Below are 18,080 nucleotides of genomic sequence, written 5' to 3'. Positions count from 1 at the left end.
GATGTTGTAGTCAGAAAGAGTGTGGCCATCTTCCAGCTGCATGCCTGCAAAGATGAGCCTCTGCGGGTCGGGGCAGATGCCTTCCTTATCCTGGATATTGGCCTTCACATTTTCGATGGTGTCACTGGGCTCCACATCAAGGGTGATGGTCTTGTCAGTCAGGGTCTTCACGAAGACCTGCATTTTGAGCTGTTAGCAGATACGAGGATGCTGCGAATCGCCAATCACGTCCAGCCACAGGAACACCTCCACATGCTCACCTGACAAAGCCAGTCGCCCCTCCAGAATATTTTATTCATACATATAGTGTTCGTTTTTATGTATATTTGAATGTGGTAGATGTAGGATATAAACACAAAAGCCTGAATTCTACCCCCAGGAACCTTACTGTCTAGTGGATGAGATGAAACTTGCAGGGGGAATTACTGTGATGCCAAACAAAAAAATATAAAAGGACTGTGAGAAAGGTATGATTATGCACCGTAGGCATTCAGGGTAGGGAAATTTAATTTACATCTGAAGAGAGAAGGATTTCCTGGAGGAAGAAGCGTTTTTACTTGAGACTTAATGTTTGGGAAGGATTTGCACCTACTAAGAACTTAATAAATATTTGCTGAATATAATTAATGCTGTTCAGCTTTGGTGGTTTGACATTTTTCTTTTTACTTCTGTTAATGGTGAATATTCTTCAGTGTGGTGTGTCAGTAGCAATCAGTTTCACTTATTCTTCTCTCAATTTTCCTGAGAGGAATTAACAAAAACACTTCTATAGAGAAAATGCACCATTCAATGACAGTTATTGATATATCCTATAATTACAAAAAAAACTTTCCTGTGAGAATTCCATTATATTAATGATGCATGTATACTATTAAGAATTATAAATGTTGAGTAAGAAAGCTTCAAGTTCACATGTTCCCAGATGTTATTTTGGGGCTACTGGATTAGCAATTTTTCAAAAACATAAGCAGTAATTAGAAATCTTTCATAGTTTCTTTTAGAAACAGCACTTAATTTTAATTCTTTCATTTAAAAAATCTTATAAGAAAAAACTATGTCAGAACTATTGACATTTTTATAGCTTGACAAAAATTAAGCATAATTAAAATGAAATATTTGTTGCATAAATTAAACTGCAATTAATATGTTTTCTGTGACTGCTTGCGGGATAAAATTAAAATGGTGTTGTTAGCAGACTCCCTGCTGTGAGACTAATTTCTTGATTTTTATACCACACATTATCAAACACATTCCCACAGTAAAAGAGTAAACCAACAAGTAGAAAACACTGTTTGATGAAAATGGTATACAGAAGGAGATAAACTGCCTTTTATGAAGACAAGGCAATATTGCTTTTTATTTTGAGATTTGATGACTAGTTGATTCGAAGGGTATGATTTGCACATTTAAAGATTTTAAAATAAGTCTAAAGTTGCCCTTCATTATTGTTTCAGGAGTATTTGCCTTTTCAGGAGGTAATTAGAAAATGAACAAGACATGTTATGCAATGGCCTCCCCTCCAGCTAACCAAGAAATAATAATAAATCCCATTACAAAAACTTAAACATGAACAATTTCAAGAAAAATGAATGAAAAATGTACCCTGTTAGCTCTCCTTTTGGAGAAGGATCACTTTTCCTCGCCAGAGCCCAGAGTTACAAAAAGAAGACCGACATTAACAAAAGCTGGTTATTGCCATCTTTAAAAAAATTGCCAGCTGCCACCTGCCCAGACAATGCATCAAGTGTTATTTCTATATGAATTTTTTCTAATTACTTTTTAACCTTAGATACCGTTTGTGGTATCAATGAAAGAAATAGGTAACCATTATTAACAGTTCTCTTTATTTATGCAATGTCTCTCTTGGGCATTGCTGCCTAAAGAATATAAATACACGAATGGAAACTAGAAATTATGGGCTAGGTACCATTCACTGGCTGGACTATTAAATACTTCTTCCTTGGGGACTGTGGTGAAATCAATGCATGTTGCGTGATGACAGCATCAGGATTTGACACTGTCTCTTGAAAGAAGTGAAATTAACAGAAGTCTTTCCATATGCAAGGCTATGGTGCCCTTCTCTTGCCACCTACAGAGAAAAGGCCTACTATTTCATAGCTTGATGCTGTGGCTCTACATTCTGCATTGCAAATCCCAAATGCATTAACAGGTTTCAGATGCTGGAAAACTTTCCCCCCCAAAAAAATCTTAGAGCAAATAAATCAATCTTTTTGACAAAGCTTATCAGGTTTCGGTAACTTGAAGTGACCCTAGTGTTACAGTGACAAATTGGTGGCTGTAACTATGATCTGAGGTTGCATGATTACACTCTCACCTCCTTCGGGTTTGTCCCGAAATGATACCTCAGGGTAGCCTTTCCTGACCACTTGATTTGAAATTCCAATCCCTTTCCCAATTCCCTCAGTCCTTCTCCACTAGTCTGTCTTATGTTCATAGCACTTATTATCATATAACTCACTTGTTTCTTGTCTGTCTCTCCTCACTGGAGATTTAAGTTCTATGAAGACAGGAATTTTTGCATGACTGGTTCATTGCTGTATTCTTACTCCCTAGAATACTGCTTGGCTTAAGTCGGCACTTGATTAATATGTTTTAAAAGAGTGAATGAATAAATGAATGTTTATAAACCAATCCTTCAAAAGAGCAGAAAGAAATTAGTTTAGAAAACATGATTATTCCTGATGGTAATATGAACATCTAGGTTTAGCAGAGGATCATGAGAATACTATTTATAATGCTTCGCTTATTCACTACCTTATTTTTTATGTCAGTGAAATTATACTTAAATGAAAATTATTTCTTATTAAACTAAATGTCAGGTTATAATCTATATATGGTTAGTGTTAGTGTTCATAAAGGATTATTTACAATTCACCCCTTAAATAATAGTAGACAATATTTTCAACTCATTAGTTCATTTTATGTATTCATGTTCTCATTCATTTAGTGGCTTGTTCAATGTTATTCGTATCTCAGGGGTCGTCGTATCTGTGATATTCTGGTAGAACATACAAGTTTATGCCATAGTGAGTGTGTCATGAAAGAGCTTGACTGTCTTACAGCAGTCAATTCTTGTTATCTGCAGTAGTTATGTTCCATAAAGTCACCTCAAACACTGAATTGGTGAATAATGAACCATTGTTCCTACAGGGAAAATAGGATTACGTTTCTGCTAGGCTTTGGTCAACATTTTTGCCAACCAATCAGTGCATAATAGTGTTTTATGTGTGCTTCCATTTAAAAACACCCTAACTGACATATATTTTGACTCATTAGCATTGAACTTGTGGCCAATAGCACTATAACTCATGCTTGAATGAAGCTTATCGATCATGTATGTTTTCCACATTACACTTAAGGAACACTAGGCAGAATTTCAGCAGTACACTTAGGGTTGTTAAAAGAAAAACTTCAGCCAAATTAAATTTAAAGGAGTTTAATTGAGCAATGAAGGATTTGTGAATTGGACAGCCCCCAGAATCACAGCAGATTCAGAAAGACTCCAGGGGTGCCTCATGGTCAGAACAAATTTATAGGCACAAAAAGTAAAGTGACATACGGAAATCAGAAGTGAGGTACAGAAACAGCTGGATCGGTTAGAGCTCAGCGTTTGCCTTATTTGAACACAGCTTGAACACTCAGCGGTGTATGAGTGGCTGAAGTATTATGACTACTGGGATTGGCCAAGGCTCAGCAATTGTTACAGGCGCACACTCCTAAGTTAGGTTCTCAATCTTGTCTGCCTTTTAAGTTAGATTGCAGTTTATCCACAAAAACACTGTGAATATTAATTTCGAGGTTACAAATAAATTTTAGTAAGTTGGCAAATTTCAAATAAGGAACCTGTGAATCGTGAGGATCTCCAGTGTTCTTATAAAGAAGTCATCATTGAACACACCATCATATTACGGATAAATCTAGGCATTATCTTCCTCCCAAAATAGGGTCACTCTGAGAAGTCCTGCATTTCTATTTAAACAAGATCTCATATGATGTGTTTCAGGCCCTGTGACGGTACTGGGAACAAAACAAAACTGATAGAGCTTCCCTGTCCCCCATAGATAAATCTGTCATTCACTTTTCTCTATTCATTCTCTCTTTCTTGATTTCTGTCATTCCCACAAATACTTTGAAACCCAGGTAATTGAACGTACAGAGAGACCTGGCACAGCGTTTACTAGCTGGAAAAGGAAAGATTTCCATGTGTGGACTTTGGGAGGATCCTGATGATGTCCAGGGCATGCAACTTCCATTTCCTTCACTTGATTTCTAGAGTGACAGGGTTGAGTGAGAGAGTAAGGATGTGCTACTCTAGAAGGCTCAAACTTTTAACAAGTTCACGGTTTCCCCGGGGCCACATCTGTTTATTCATTTATTTAGTCATTCTTTCAGCTAAATAACATTTGTCAAGTCCCTACTTTGTAGTAGGCACTGTGCTAAATCCTGGGAATACAGCTGTGAACAAAATGTAACCTGGCTCTTAGCAGTTACTCCCCTTCTTGAGAATTTTCTTGCAGTACCTCATTATTTAGATGCATTCAGCTTTTCTCCTAGTAAGAAACACTTAGTGTAGTAGTAGGAGAAAACTTAGGAATGCTGCAGTCCCAGTTGCAATTGTTATTCTCCATTTCATTTGGTTCTCCTTAAACCATTCTGATACTGTCTCTGAACATTTTTCGCAGCATATTTTCCCACAAATTAACCACAAGCAAGCCAAATTTTCCCTTTAGGGCCAGTTTCATGTAGCCTTTCTCCTTTTTAAATTGGCACATCTTTGTATATGAAAATAATGTTGCCGGAATCGCTTACCTTGGTATCACTAGCTCTATGATAAAACCACTAACAGGCTACGGATCATTCTAACACATTGTATCTAGTTAGATGTTCCATTTCAGGTATGTTTATTTTGATGACATGTTTTGTGTTTTGGGTTGTAATTAAATAGTTGAAACCACATTTTCATGTACATCTGCCTTTCTATATTTACATCTGTTTCTATAATTAAATCTATTCCTTCTGATATATCTTTATATCTTGTATCACTTTTATTATGGCCTAATACATATGCCACTGAGTACAGTGAACTAGTCAAACAAGGAACGTGATCATTATCCTTCAGTTTGTGTCTGTCATGTGGGTCTGTCAAGTCCATAAAGATGGGGAAAGGACTAAATATGAGAAATAAGAGAAAGACAGGAGGAACTTTTTTTATTTTTTTGAGATGGAGTCTCGCTGTGTCACCAGGCTGGAGTGCGCTGGCATGATCCCAGCTCACTGCAACCTCTGCCTCTTGGGTTCAAGTGATTCTCCTGCCTCAGCCTCCCGAGTAACTGAGACTACAGGTGCATGCCACCACCTCCAGCTAATTTTTGTTCTTTTAGTAGAGATGGAGTTTCAGCATGTTGGCCAGGATGGTGTCGCTCTCTTGACCTTGTGATCTGCCCCAGTGAACCTCCCTAAGTGCTGGGATTACAGGCATGAGCCACTGCACCTGGCCGACAGATAGGACTATTAAGAAGGAAGATACAGTATATAAAAACAGCAAAAGAATCAGTAGAAACTCAAATAGATAAGTTTGCAATTTAGATATACCCATGTTGAAATAAAAGCAGGAATGTGTATACTAAAGTCAAATATAAATGACTTTTGATTAGCAACTATTTAGGATTATTCATCTACAATTTTCTAAAAGTATATTTGAGTTTCTTAGTTTGAGAATAGCTAACACTTGTTAAGTACTTGCTATGTGTTGGACACTGTTTTAATTGCTTTACATGGATGAACTCATGTATTTATATTTTCATGTTATTTTATCTGTTTTGAAATTAGGAAACAAGCATGGCAGAGGCTAAATAACTTGTCCAAGATCACAAAGTCCTTAAAGATAAACCTGGATTTCAAACCCAGGCAGCCTGACCCCAAAGCAGTACTGCCTCTGAGTAGAAGTAATAAGAAAGTTTTCACATGACCCCTGCAATCTCCAGTGAGACTCTGGGCATCACAAGATATGCAAATGAACTTGGTTTCCTGTTTAGATTCAGCCTGATAATGGATCATGAACTCATCAGCTAAAATTTTCTTCTTTGGGAACATGTACAAATGGTTTGATTGAAGAATGCATAATAAATCCTAAATCTCTGGGCTTTAGAACAACACAAGTAACAAAGATTGAATACTTGAGGATATTTTCCTGAAAACAGTGAACAGAAAGAAGGGAATAAGTCCCACAACTGTAACAGTTTCCTGTATATTCTTTTATCAGAATTGTAGAGATCTTCATGTCATCACAGTTTTTTATATGCAATGAGAGCAAAGTTTGATCTTGCAGGAATAATGCCAGTGCCAGTTGATCTTTTAAACCTGCCTATAAACTCTCATTTAAAGAATCTGGAAAGTCTCCACTGCTAGCCAGATTTAGTTGAAGTCTTGTTCAGGACATAAGGAAATCTTTTTGATTAAAACAGTATTTATACGCAGCCAGAAGTTCTTGCCATGCTCCTTTTTCTAACTCTAGTAGAAAAATCTTTGCCATATTTTAAAGCAGAATATATAAGACATTATAAGCTAGCTGAAAAATATGTGCATAGCCCTTGATTTTCATCTTATCTCTCTAATCTCAAAAGTTTTGTCTCCTATGGTGTAACAGCGCTGTCCTGCTTACTAACATTGAAGTATTTAAGCACTCAGTTGCGAGTATCTGGTGAAAAGCCTTAAATAACTAGATAAACAGTGCAGCTGCCAACCTAAAGTAATCTTACACTTAGGGGGTGAGTGGCCCAGGAAATGTGCTCTTTGTCATTTTGACTTGGGTTTGAAAATGGACCTGGGCTGCATTCCAGCTCAGAGAGCCGTTCACTTCCAAAGACTCCTAAATTGTCCCAAGGAGCTCATTTTGGCAGTGGATTATTTGTGTTTGGCTGGGCATCCCAATAGCAGAAGCTGTCTGCTCTGGCAAGCAAGGGCTATGGCAGCATTTAAAATTACCATCCCCAGTGTTTTTTCTTGATGAGGTTATTTTTCAGAAAAGCAGTTCCCCAACCCCCATTTAAAAAGTGACACTGTGTGAGTGTGCAGGTGGTTTTCTTGAGCTCATAGTTTCCCATGACTGGATGACATGTTTTATCGTATCAGAGGCAAATTTTAAACAAATGCGAATCAGCACCAGATTTCTCCCAAAACCAAAGCTCTCCTGATGGTATCTTCACCTCTTCCTGTACCAGAGGTCACAGTTATTGGTTGATTAGAGCTATATAAGAATGTGAGATTTTAGATTTAAAAATAAGAGCAATAAAGAGTTTCTGAAAGATTTTGTTTTGGAGGACATAGAAGGTAGGTACTTGAAGGGGTCAGTCCTTGTTTATCTGCGCTATTATCTGACACTGGATAAGACCAAGTTTTGGTTACCATTGGTTGGAAGCTAACACAGTGTCAGACACATTGCAGACACCAAAATGTTACTTAAATACACAAAAGAAGGTCTACCTCAGAATTAAGCGATGCTTCATTAGATCAGATGAGTCCAAAAGTAAGTACACAAGAAGATCCACAGAAATGAAGGAAAAAATATTAGAACTTCTATTTATATTTATTTTTCTCTCATTTGTATATATATTTCACATTATATTATATTCCCACAATATTACACATGGATAATTTAACACAAATGAATAGGCATCTATTGAATACTCTTACTGAAAATAGTTTTACTGATGGGATGGTATCATCAAAGTCCTGTTTCACCACATTATTGCCCCAAAATTAGTCTCCTGTAAGTGCTGATGGAATTTACTTAATTTTTGAAAGAACATGGTAGGTATAATATGAATAGACTTCTATTATTTAAGGAATAAGAGAGGAAAATACTTGTGTGAAGAGCCAGATAGTTTGTCTTGTTTAATCACAATCCTGTGATTAAACAACAATCCTGTGAGGTAGATATCCCCATTTTACAGATTACAAAACAGAATGAGTTGAAAGTGTTTCCTATACTTCTATTTTCTAGAACAAATTATAGAGAATAGATATCATTTCTTCCTTATTTGGTATAATTCACCAGTGAAACCATCTTGTCCTTTTTGGAAGCTTATTTATTATTGATTCAGTTTTTTAAAATAAAGCTGGGAATGGTGGCACACAACTGTAGTCCCAGCTACTTGGGAGGCTGAGGTGAGAGAATCCCTTGAACCCAGGAGTTCAAGGCCAGCCTGGGAAACGTAGCAAGACACCTTCTCTTAAAAAAATAGTAAAATAAAATTATATATATGTATAAATTTATATATATAGAAAATTATATAGAAAGTTTTATATTATACATAAATTTATATATAATTAAAGCATATAATTTATATATAATATATAAACTTTTATATGATATAATATATTTTAAATTTTATATAACATTAAATTTTGATATATAAAATATTGTATATTATATAAAATTTTATATATTATGTATATAAATTATATATGTAATGGTTACATATAAAAATTCTCTATGTATAATTTTCTATATGTATTCATTTATTCCTCTCTATATATGTAATTTTCTATATATATATAACATTTATTCCTATAGGTATATAATCTTATTTTATTATTTTTTATGAGAAGGGGGTCTTGCTATGTATGTATACAAAGGAATATTATGAGGAACTCTGTCACCTATCCTGGAGTGTAGTGGCACAACCATGGCTCACTGCAACCTCGAACTCCCAGACTCAAGCGATCCTCCCACCTCAGCCTCCTGAGTAGCTGGGACTATAGGTGTACACCACAATACCTAGCCAATTTTTAAACTTTTCGGGAGATAGAGTCTCACTATGTGGCCTAGGCAGGTCTCGAACTCCTGAGCTAAAGCAACCCTCCCGCCTTGGCCTCCTGGAGTACTGTATTATAGGCATGAGTCACTGTGTCTGGCCATAATATTTATCATTTTAACACTCATGGGATTAGAAATGATGGCCCATTTTTCAGTCCTGATATTAGTAATTTGTGTCTTCTCTCTTCTGTCTTAGTTCACCTGGTTAGGAATTCATCAGTTGTGTTGATGATTGCAAGAGCAGACTTTTGATTTTGTTGAGTTTCTCTATTGTTTTCCTGTTTTTGATTTTATTGATTTCTGCTCTGATTTTATTATTTCTTTGCTTCTGCTTACTTTGTAATTAATTTGCTCTTTTTAATATAGCTTTCTAAGTGGAAGCTTAGATTATTGACTTTAGATTTTTCTTCTTTTCTAGTATATGCATTTAGTGCTATCCATTTTCCTCCAGGCACTGCTTTTGCTGCATCTCACAAATTTGATGGGTTGTATTTTCATTTTTATTTAGTTAAAAATATTTTGTATTTCTCTTGAGACTTTTCCTTTGACCCATGTGTTATTTAGAAGTGCATTGTTTAATGGCTAAATATTTTGAGATTTTCCAGCAATCTTTCTCTTACTGATTTCTAATTTAATTCCATTGTGGTCTGAGAGCAGACGTTGTATGATTTCTATTCTTTTAAATTTGTTAAGGTGTGTTTTATGGCCCACGATGTGGTCTATCTTGGTGAAAGTTCAATGTGAACTCTATAAGAATGTGTATTCTGCTGTTGTTGGATTAAGCTGTCTATAGATGTCAATTATATACAGTTGTATGGTAGTACTCTTCAATTATATTCTGCCTGCTGGATCTGCCATTTATGGACAAAGGGGTGTTGAAGTCTCCAACTACAATAATGAATTCGTCTGTTTCTCCTTGCAGTTCTATCAATTTTTGCCTCATAGATTTTCACACTCTATTGCTAGGCACTTTATTACTATGTAATGCCCCTCTTTATCCCTAGTAATTTTCCTTATTCTGAAATCTATTTTGTCTGAAATTAATATAACTATTCCAGCTATATTTTGATTAATGTTAGCATGGTATAACTTTCTGCATCTCTACTTTTACTCTGTGTTTTCACATTTAAAGTGAGTTTCATGTAGACAACATGTAGTTGGTTCTTCTTTTTTTATCCCATCTTGTTCTTTTACTGGTGCATTTAAACTATCCACATTTAAAGTGATTATTAATATAGTTGGATCAATACCTACCATATTTGTAACTTGATCTTCCCTTTCTTATTTGTTTTGCTTTTGTCTTCCACTCCTAGTCTTCTATAGTTTTAAACATTTTATACAATTTAATTTTCTTTCACTCTTAGCATATCAAAATTTTTCTGTAGTGATTGTTCTAGAGTTTGGAGTATACATTTATGAGTAATCCCAGCCCACTTTCAAATAACACTATACTGCTTCACGGGTAGTGCAGTTACCTTATAACTGATTATTCCCAATTCCTGCCTCCCATTTCTTATAACATTGCTGTCATTCATTTTCCTTATCCACAAGCAATAATCATGAATGACATTGTTGTTATTATTATTTAGAACAAAGGCTGTTATCTTTTAGGTCAACTAATAATAAGAAAAATAAAAGGTATTATTTTTTCTTCATTTATTCCTTCTCTTTATTTCTTCATGTAGAGCTGAATTTCTAACCTGTATCATTTGCCTCTCACTGAAAACTTCTTTTAACATTTATTGTAAGGCAGGTCTACTTTTTTGAAAATTAAACGAAATATTATTATACATATAGATTTTAAAAAAATAAAGCTATTCGCAGTTCTGGATTTCAGTGTTCATCAAGTTGCCAGCATAAAAAATCACTGATGCTTCATGAAGATGTCTAAACTCTATATGCTCAAATTTAAGAGTGATATGAATAATTTACTATTGAAAAAAGTAAAGATATCATGTGCATTGTTGCAAATACTGTGCTGATTTCTGATTATCTCCAGAATTGTAATTTGTAATGAAGAGAAGGCAAGAATATAGATGCTCAGCACCACTGGAAAATGATATTTCATTGTGTAAAATCTTATTGCATTCATGCTATCCAAGAAGGATTTCATTCATATTAATTAATTTGCCTTTTATCTAAGCATTTTTATCCTCAAATTCTCTTTGCACTCAAAAGCAGTGTCTGTCACAACCCACCATCCTTCATGTCACTTGGGCATGACAAACACAGAGCAACAGATGTGGAGCTTTTCCCTGGGGCTTGAAAAAGCATTAGTTGTAAAAGCAGGTATTTAGGGCTAGAGGCTTTGTTGTACCAGAGTGGAGAACCAGATCTCTAGTGACAGAGACACTGTCATGTCCACATGTTCTTTAGCACATTTATTTTTGCATGTGTTTGTTATATATGGGTCCTCTAAAGAGCTGGACTCAGGGCATAGGTCTTTTTCTCTTACATTTTCTTAAGAAAAAAAAAACTCAGCCAAAATTACCTTCATTAACAATAGACCTCCTTTCCAAGAAGAAACAGACACCTTTATATAGTCTGACCATTCGTTTAGAGCATTCATTGTTGATTTAGTGTATCTTACCTTTTTAATGACTTTTCCTGTTTTAACATGCATGAAAAGCATCCATTTCTATGCTCAATCAAATGCTGCTTCTCCAGTTACACAACAAAAAATGATTTCTTTCCTCTTCCTTCTGAACTCCCTTACCATTCATCTGAATCACTTCTGAGGTAATGAACATAGTCTGCCGTGTACGATAGTGATTTGAGTGTACACCTTTCCATTTCCACTCAATTCAGTTAACAAGTATTTATTGTGCACAAAACAAAGTACCAACCCCTATGAAGCCAAGGTAAAAAATTTAGATTGTGACTCCTTGAAGACAGGTGGATATGCCTGATGTTTGCATTGCCCAGACTTGCTTGCAGGTGACATCCATACTGTTAAAGACTATGTGCTGGGAAATTCAGTATGCCTGATTTTCAACTGATAAAACTTCAAAAATTTACCTGCTAATTTTGTTTTGAGACTATAATGGGAAATTTGAAGTGCAGTCGAAAGACATCTGTTTGCAATTTAATCTAAATAATAGCAATAATGACAATAACATAAAATCATTATGATCTCTGTGGTAATCTTTGAACTTTTTCCTCCTAGGATTTCCAGACTGTATTACCATCATTTGAGCTCTTCTCGAAGTATGGAAAATTATATTCAAAAGCTGGACAGATTGTATAAAGGTATGACTTTTTGCTAAGAAGTACTTCAAAAAGTATATTAAATAACACTTAAAAATCAAATGGGGTTGACTTAACTATCAAGCATTTTAAAAACCATGCTATAATAATATTTATATGTAATAAGACTCCATAAATTTCTTTCATTCTAGTGTAATGGTTTTCAACATTTAAAAGATAATGAATTTTACTTTTCAGATATCTTCTCCAAAGTAAGCCAAAAATACACTAAGAAATAGAACATTAAAAATCTAAAATACTCTCTTTTTTTTTCTTTTCTTTTTGAGACAGAGTCTTGCTCTGTTGCCCCGGCTAGAGTGCAGTGGCATGATCTTGTCTCACTGCAACCTCCCCCTCCCGGGTTCAAGTGATTCTCCTGCCTCAGCCTCCGTAGTGTCTGGAACTACAGGCAGTGCCACCACACCTGACTAATTTATGTATTTTTAGTAGAGATGAGGTTTCACCACATTGGCCAGGCTGGTCTCGAACTCCTGGCCTCAAGTGATCTGCCCTCCTTGGCCTCCCAAAGTGCCAGATCACAGGCGTGAGCCACCATGCCTGGCCCTTAAATACCCTTTATCTTTAACTAACACAATAAATAGTTTTACACAATACAGTGAAAAAATACTGTTGGTGCCCCAAAGCCAAAATACTTCTCAGTGCTGTCATGATACAGTATCATTTCAAATATTATACTGAATAATGTACATTATTTGAAGTATGAAGTATCTTACAATACCAAAGAAATAAATACAGAATTCTGATTATCAATGTTTACGATATATAAGAACAAAGATAACCATATAAAACTCAAGAACAAAAAATAAGCTCTCAGTGGATACTGTATTCAATTTCTAAGGCATTTTAGAATAGAGCAGTGGTTACAATTGAAGTGTGTCTAATAGGAGGTATTGTGACATTTTCGGCCAAATTTAAAGAATGTACAGGGTGAAGACAGCAAAGATCACTGCAATTGAAGGAAAGGGGCAGAAATGAGAAATCACGCAAGTTAGAATCTCCCAGCTATCCTCTCAGACCAAGAAGCAAGGAGAAAGCACCAGGCTGTTAGAAAGAGCACAGGGTAGATTCAAGGCAACGTTCCTTCAATTTTATGTTATTCTTTCCTCTCTACCCACTGAGTGCTTCAACTTGGAAGTTAATATGTTAAATGCAGATACCAGTGTCTTACCTTTTAGCTACTCTGAAGGAATACATGAGGGGAAATATGAAATATTCTGAGCTAATAGAAAATGTATATATAAGACCAACTGGAATCGCCGTTTCCAAGGTTTATAAAGTATCATTACCCATTGGAGCATTTATCTGGTATTTGAGAGCCAGAGTATGAAGTAATGTAAATAAAATGTCTCATATTTGTGTGTAACTTCAGCTTTTAACTCAAAGATATATCAATTCTGTTTATGATGATGAAAGATTGAAAATAACTTTAAAATAACTTGTAAGTTAGCTAAATAATAAAACACATATAAGGCAGTACTATGCAGACAGTAAAATGTTATAAATCTTTACCCATTAATTAAAAAAAATGCCTATAATGTATTTCTAGGAAAAGAAGGCTGGATTCAAAATATGCTGTGTAGTCTTATTTCACTTAAATATATATATATGTCTGTGTGTATACATACATATATACATGTGTATATGTATAAAAACACACTTGCACACACTTATATTTAGTATGTCTATGCATACATTTGTATGTTGCAAAAATGTTAATGGTGGTTATCTCTGGGTGGTGAGATTATGAGTACTTTTTGTGGGATACTTCTTTTTATTTCTGTTTTTTGATGTTTTAATGCAACCAGATGAAAGCCAAGTATTAAAACAAAACACTCCAGTAGGGACTGTTTGATCTACTCTACCAATTACAAAAACATCTTGACTTTATTCTATTTAATCATAATAATTTAGAGGCAATTGTCTTTTTTTCTTGAAGATGAAATAATTACTTGCTAAATTATTTATACAGAAAGACAAAGATGAGTAACAAATGGTGTACATTATTTCTAATTAAAAAGAATGTGCAATGCAAAGACACAAATATGTTAATGGATTTTTTTAATGTTTGCTAACTCTTCTTTTGGATTTTTAACAATTTTGTGAATTGACAATATTATAAAAACGTCATCTCCTTTTCTTTGATAGGAAATGAATGTCTAGTGTTTAATTTTGGTAAGTGAAGGGCAGCAGCCTTAGCTGAGGCTCTCCTATTAAGATTTAATTTCACCAAATACAACAAAGTGCTTCTGCTCTTTGTAAAAAAAAAAAAAAAAAAAAATAAAAAAGTATGTGGGGGACACTTGCACCAAACTGTTGAATAAAGATGCCATAGTAATTTTTAGAGCTATCTATTTGATTGCTTCAGCTTCAAGGTAGTTCATCACTTCACTATAATTCACCCGACATTGCCTTTTACACCCAATACTACATTTTCCCATCAGTCCGATTAGAAATAGTGATGCCTTTATCAGATTAATCTTTCTTTCTTTTAGCATGTCTGAGTTTAGGATAAACACTGCCTGTACCTAGCTGTTATCATTAATGCTCTAAGATTTAAACCACTGAAAAATACACAGAACTAGATCTTCAATACACACACCTGTTAAAATCTACTGTCTGACTAGGATAACATTACTCCTTTTAGTGTCTTTAATTTGTCTTTTTAAATGGTCACTATTTGTAACTTTCAGTAGTTTCCCAAAAGCAGTTTGGTCTAAATCAGAATGTGCCATGTGCTGTCAAGAGTGCTTTGCCATCCTTTTAGCGCCATTTATTTTTCCAGGCAGAGTCTCTTTAAACATTGTTGTGGAGAAAAATTAGCAAGATAAGGTTAAAATCATTGGTTAGAATTTTATGAATTGGATAATGTACCCGATTCGGTCTGGCATCAATGTGAGTTTTCCTACATTATAGGCTGCTCAACTTCCTCCAGTTCGTCTTTGCAAAATGGGCTTTGGTCCAGGCTGTTTTTCTGCTAAAAAGTGGTTCAATTTTGAGGCCCAATGAGATGAGTTTTAATTAAATTACTTATTAGGTTTGAAAAACAATGTGCTTTTTCTCCTTTTCTATAGGAATTTGGCAGATGAACAACTCAGCTAAAACAAATAAATAAATAAAATGAAAAATAAGTATAGTTAGCACCTGGATTGGGAAAGGGGTTAAATGCCATGGTCTTTTTTTCCAGAGGGAATAAGATCTTAGCAACTGTGTAAGGTAAACAAGTTCTATGAGGGGAGAGTAATAATTAAGCATATAAGTTATATGTGTGCCTGTTAGGAGTTAAAATTTTAGTTTAATAAGAAAAATTATTAAATTTTGTCATTCAGTTTGGCATCATGTGAACTTATAACCCTTTTAAGTTTTGGCGTAGTGAATTGGCAAAGAGAAAAGAATAAAGGCATCTTCAGCGTCCTTCTCTTGGTTAAATTGTGTTTGATTCAGAATGTTATAACCACCCCACCTACCTGTATGAAGATGTTTTGCTGTGGTTTTCCATAATGGAGGCAGATTTGCCAGATATGCCATGTGTTCAGTGACACACATAATCAAGACTGGCTTTTTTGTTTATGGTTTTTGGTTTGTTTGTTTTTGTTTTTTTCAGAGACAGGGCCTCACTCTGTTGCCCAGGGTGAAATGCAGTGGCGTGATCACAGCTCACTGCAACCTCTAACTCCTGGGCTCAAGTGATCCTCCTGCCTTAGCCTCTTGAGTAGCTAGGATTACGGGTACATGCCCCTATGCCCAGCTAATTTTTTAATGTTTTGTAAAACTGGGATCTCGCTATGTTACCCAGACTTGATCGTGATTGTTCAAGAAGATCTGCAGTAGTGTAGATGGAGAGCAGAGAACAGGGCTAAAAATGAGTCAAGTCTGGGGCCATGACCTCCTGACATTAACTGAACTAAAGCTAAGAGAGGAAGACTTAAATAGAGAATTTAAGAACTTGTGTTTCTGAAGTTCTTTTTTTTTTTTTTTCATTTTACTGTTTTGTTTTCAGAAAACAGAAGATGAAATATAAAACTGAGATTAAGGTGTGAAGTGAGTGTGAATAGAAGACCCCCCTGACTGGAGTCCTGGATTCTTCCATGACTGAGGAATGACCTTGAATCTCTTAATCGCTCTAGTTTTCTCTCTCTTAAGTGTCAGAAGAAGAAACTGAAGCCATCTGCATTTTAAAACTTAACAGTTCTGAAAGGAAAACACAGATGAAACACATATACTTGCTATGATTCAATAAACTATAAACTTTTCTAGCTCTAGTCATGAATTAATTATTGTGTGTATGTATTTGAAATCTCTTAGACATATATTTTCAAACAAATACTTAAACTTGAGTCTTTTACCTCTGAGAATGTCTGTGACAATCACAGCCCTTGGTGACCAACAGTGCCATAAATGGTTCCCCTGAAGTACCCATATTCTGACCCCATCACCTGGGTCACAAATGATGAGACCAGTGTTGAGTACCCAAATTAAGGGTGACTAACATGAAAGTTGGATGATGAATGGTTTGAAGTGTAAATTGTGTGAACTAGTTCAGCATAAAAGCTCTGCCCTGAGGAATAATGACTGATTAGACCAATTAGAAACCCCTCAGACTGTTGAACTTGAGGCACACAGACGCAACAGACACAGACTAGTGGGTGTAGGAGCAGAAACACAGGCACTCTTAAATGGAGAAGACATTTGCAAGTCTCTGCTGCCAAGGGAGCAAAGAGATAATCTGGATGCCAGGGCTGTGTGAGATCCTGCATGGCTCTGAACTACAGTTGGTTTCCAAAAAGCTGGGCTTTTGTGAGGTTTCTGTTTTTTATGCGATGCTTAGATTTTTCCTGGAATCCTTGGAAGTTAACTCAACATTTGAGGTTCCTTTATCCTTTAATCCCATCCCTTGTGTATCCTTACAATAAAACTTCCTGCTAGAGGTAGCCTGAGGGAATCTTTGTTTCTTGTATCTGAAGAGAATAACACTAAACTTATTGCATATGATTTTGGGGTTGGATCCAATGATAGCACACAGGGACAGGAAATGTGATTTATTGATCATAAAAGCTTTAATTTAAAATTGCTGGCCAGTGAGATCCAGACTCTGGGAAGTGTTATAGGCCAAATGATCTGTTTCTTCAACAAATAAATTACAAAACTGAGGGGGAAAAAAGGAACCTATTAAAAAGACATTATCTATCAATCACTGTGTGTGTACAGTTTTGAGCTCCTGATTTAAATAAACAAATTGTAAAATAAAAGATCTTTTGAAACAATTGGAAGTTTGAACACTGATTGGATACTGGTGGTATAAAAGATTATCTTTTTTTTAGGTGTCATATGGTATTGTTTTGGTTTACAAAGTTATAGAGATAAATGTTGAAATATTTGCAGATGCATTGATATGATGGCTGGGATTTAATTTGAAAGTCAAAGAAGTGAGTGGAAACACGTATACTTCCCCTCTTATAATGTGGTTATGTCCCAATAACTCCATTGTAAATTGAAAATATCCTGTTGAAAATATTGTAAGTTAAAAGCACTTAATACAGCTAACTTACCAGACAGCTTAGCTTAGCCTCACCTACCTTAAATATGCTCAGAACACATACATTAGCCTATAGTCGAGCAAAATCATCTAACACAAAGCCTATTTTATAATATTGAACAACCCATGTAATTTATTGAATATTGTACTGAAAGTGAAAAATCAAATAGTTGTATGCATACTCAAAGTATGGTTTCTATTGAATGCATTGTAAACCAAAAAGTGTCTGAGACACGTCTCTTTTTAAAAAAAAAACATTTATGAGACAGTCTTATTCTGTCACCCAGGTTGGAGTGCAGTGTTGTGAACTCAGCTCATTGCAACTTCCACCTCCCAGGCTCAAGCAATCCTCCCACCTCAGCCTCCCAAGTAGCTGGGACCACAGGCATGGACCACCATGCCTGGCTAAATTTTTTGTACTTTTGGTAGACATGGGGTTTT

At 35.3% G+C, this 18,080-nt stretch overlaps 1 protein-coding gene across 1 annotated transcript in view; it reads left to right on the top strand.

Moving 5' to 3' along the window:
- The window catches only part of SPATA17 (spermatogenesis associated 17), a 262,801-nt gene extending 246,436 nt beyond the window's left edge, over positions 1-16,365 (top strand). Inside the window, exons 10-11 of the mRNA XM_011987401.1 lie at positions 12,006-12,088; positions 16,104-16,365. Coding sequence (XP_011842791.1) covers positions 12,006-12,086 — 81 coding nt within the window. The 3' untranslated portion in view covers positions 12,087-12,088; positions 16,104-16,365. The remainder of the gene's footprint in view (positions 1-12,005; positions 12,089-16,103) is intronic.
- The last annotated feature ends 1,715 nt before the right edge of the window (positions 16,366-18,080 follow it).

Source organism: Mandrillus leucophaeus, unplaced genomic scaffold (assembly GCF_000951045.1).
Source record: "Mandrillus leucophaeus isolate KB7577 unplaced genomic scaffold, Mleu.le_1.0 Scaffold309, whole genome shotgun sequence".
NCBI lineage: Eukaryota > Metazoa > Chordata > Mammalia > Primates > Cercopithecidae > Mandrillus > Mandrillus leucophaeus.
Note: the sequence above shows the minus strand (reverse complement) of the source record. Positions and strands in the feature narration are given on the sequence as shown.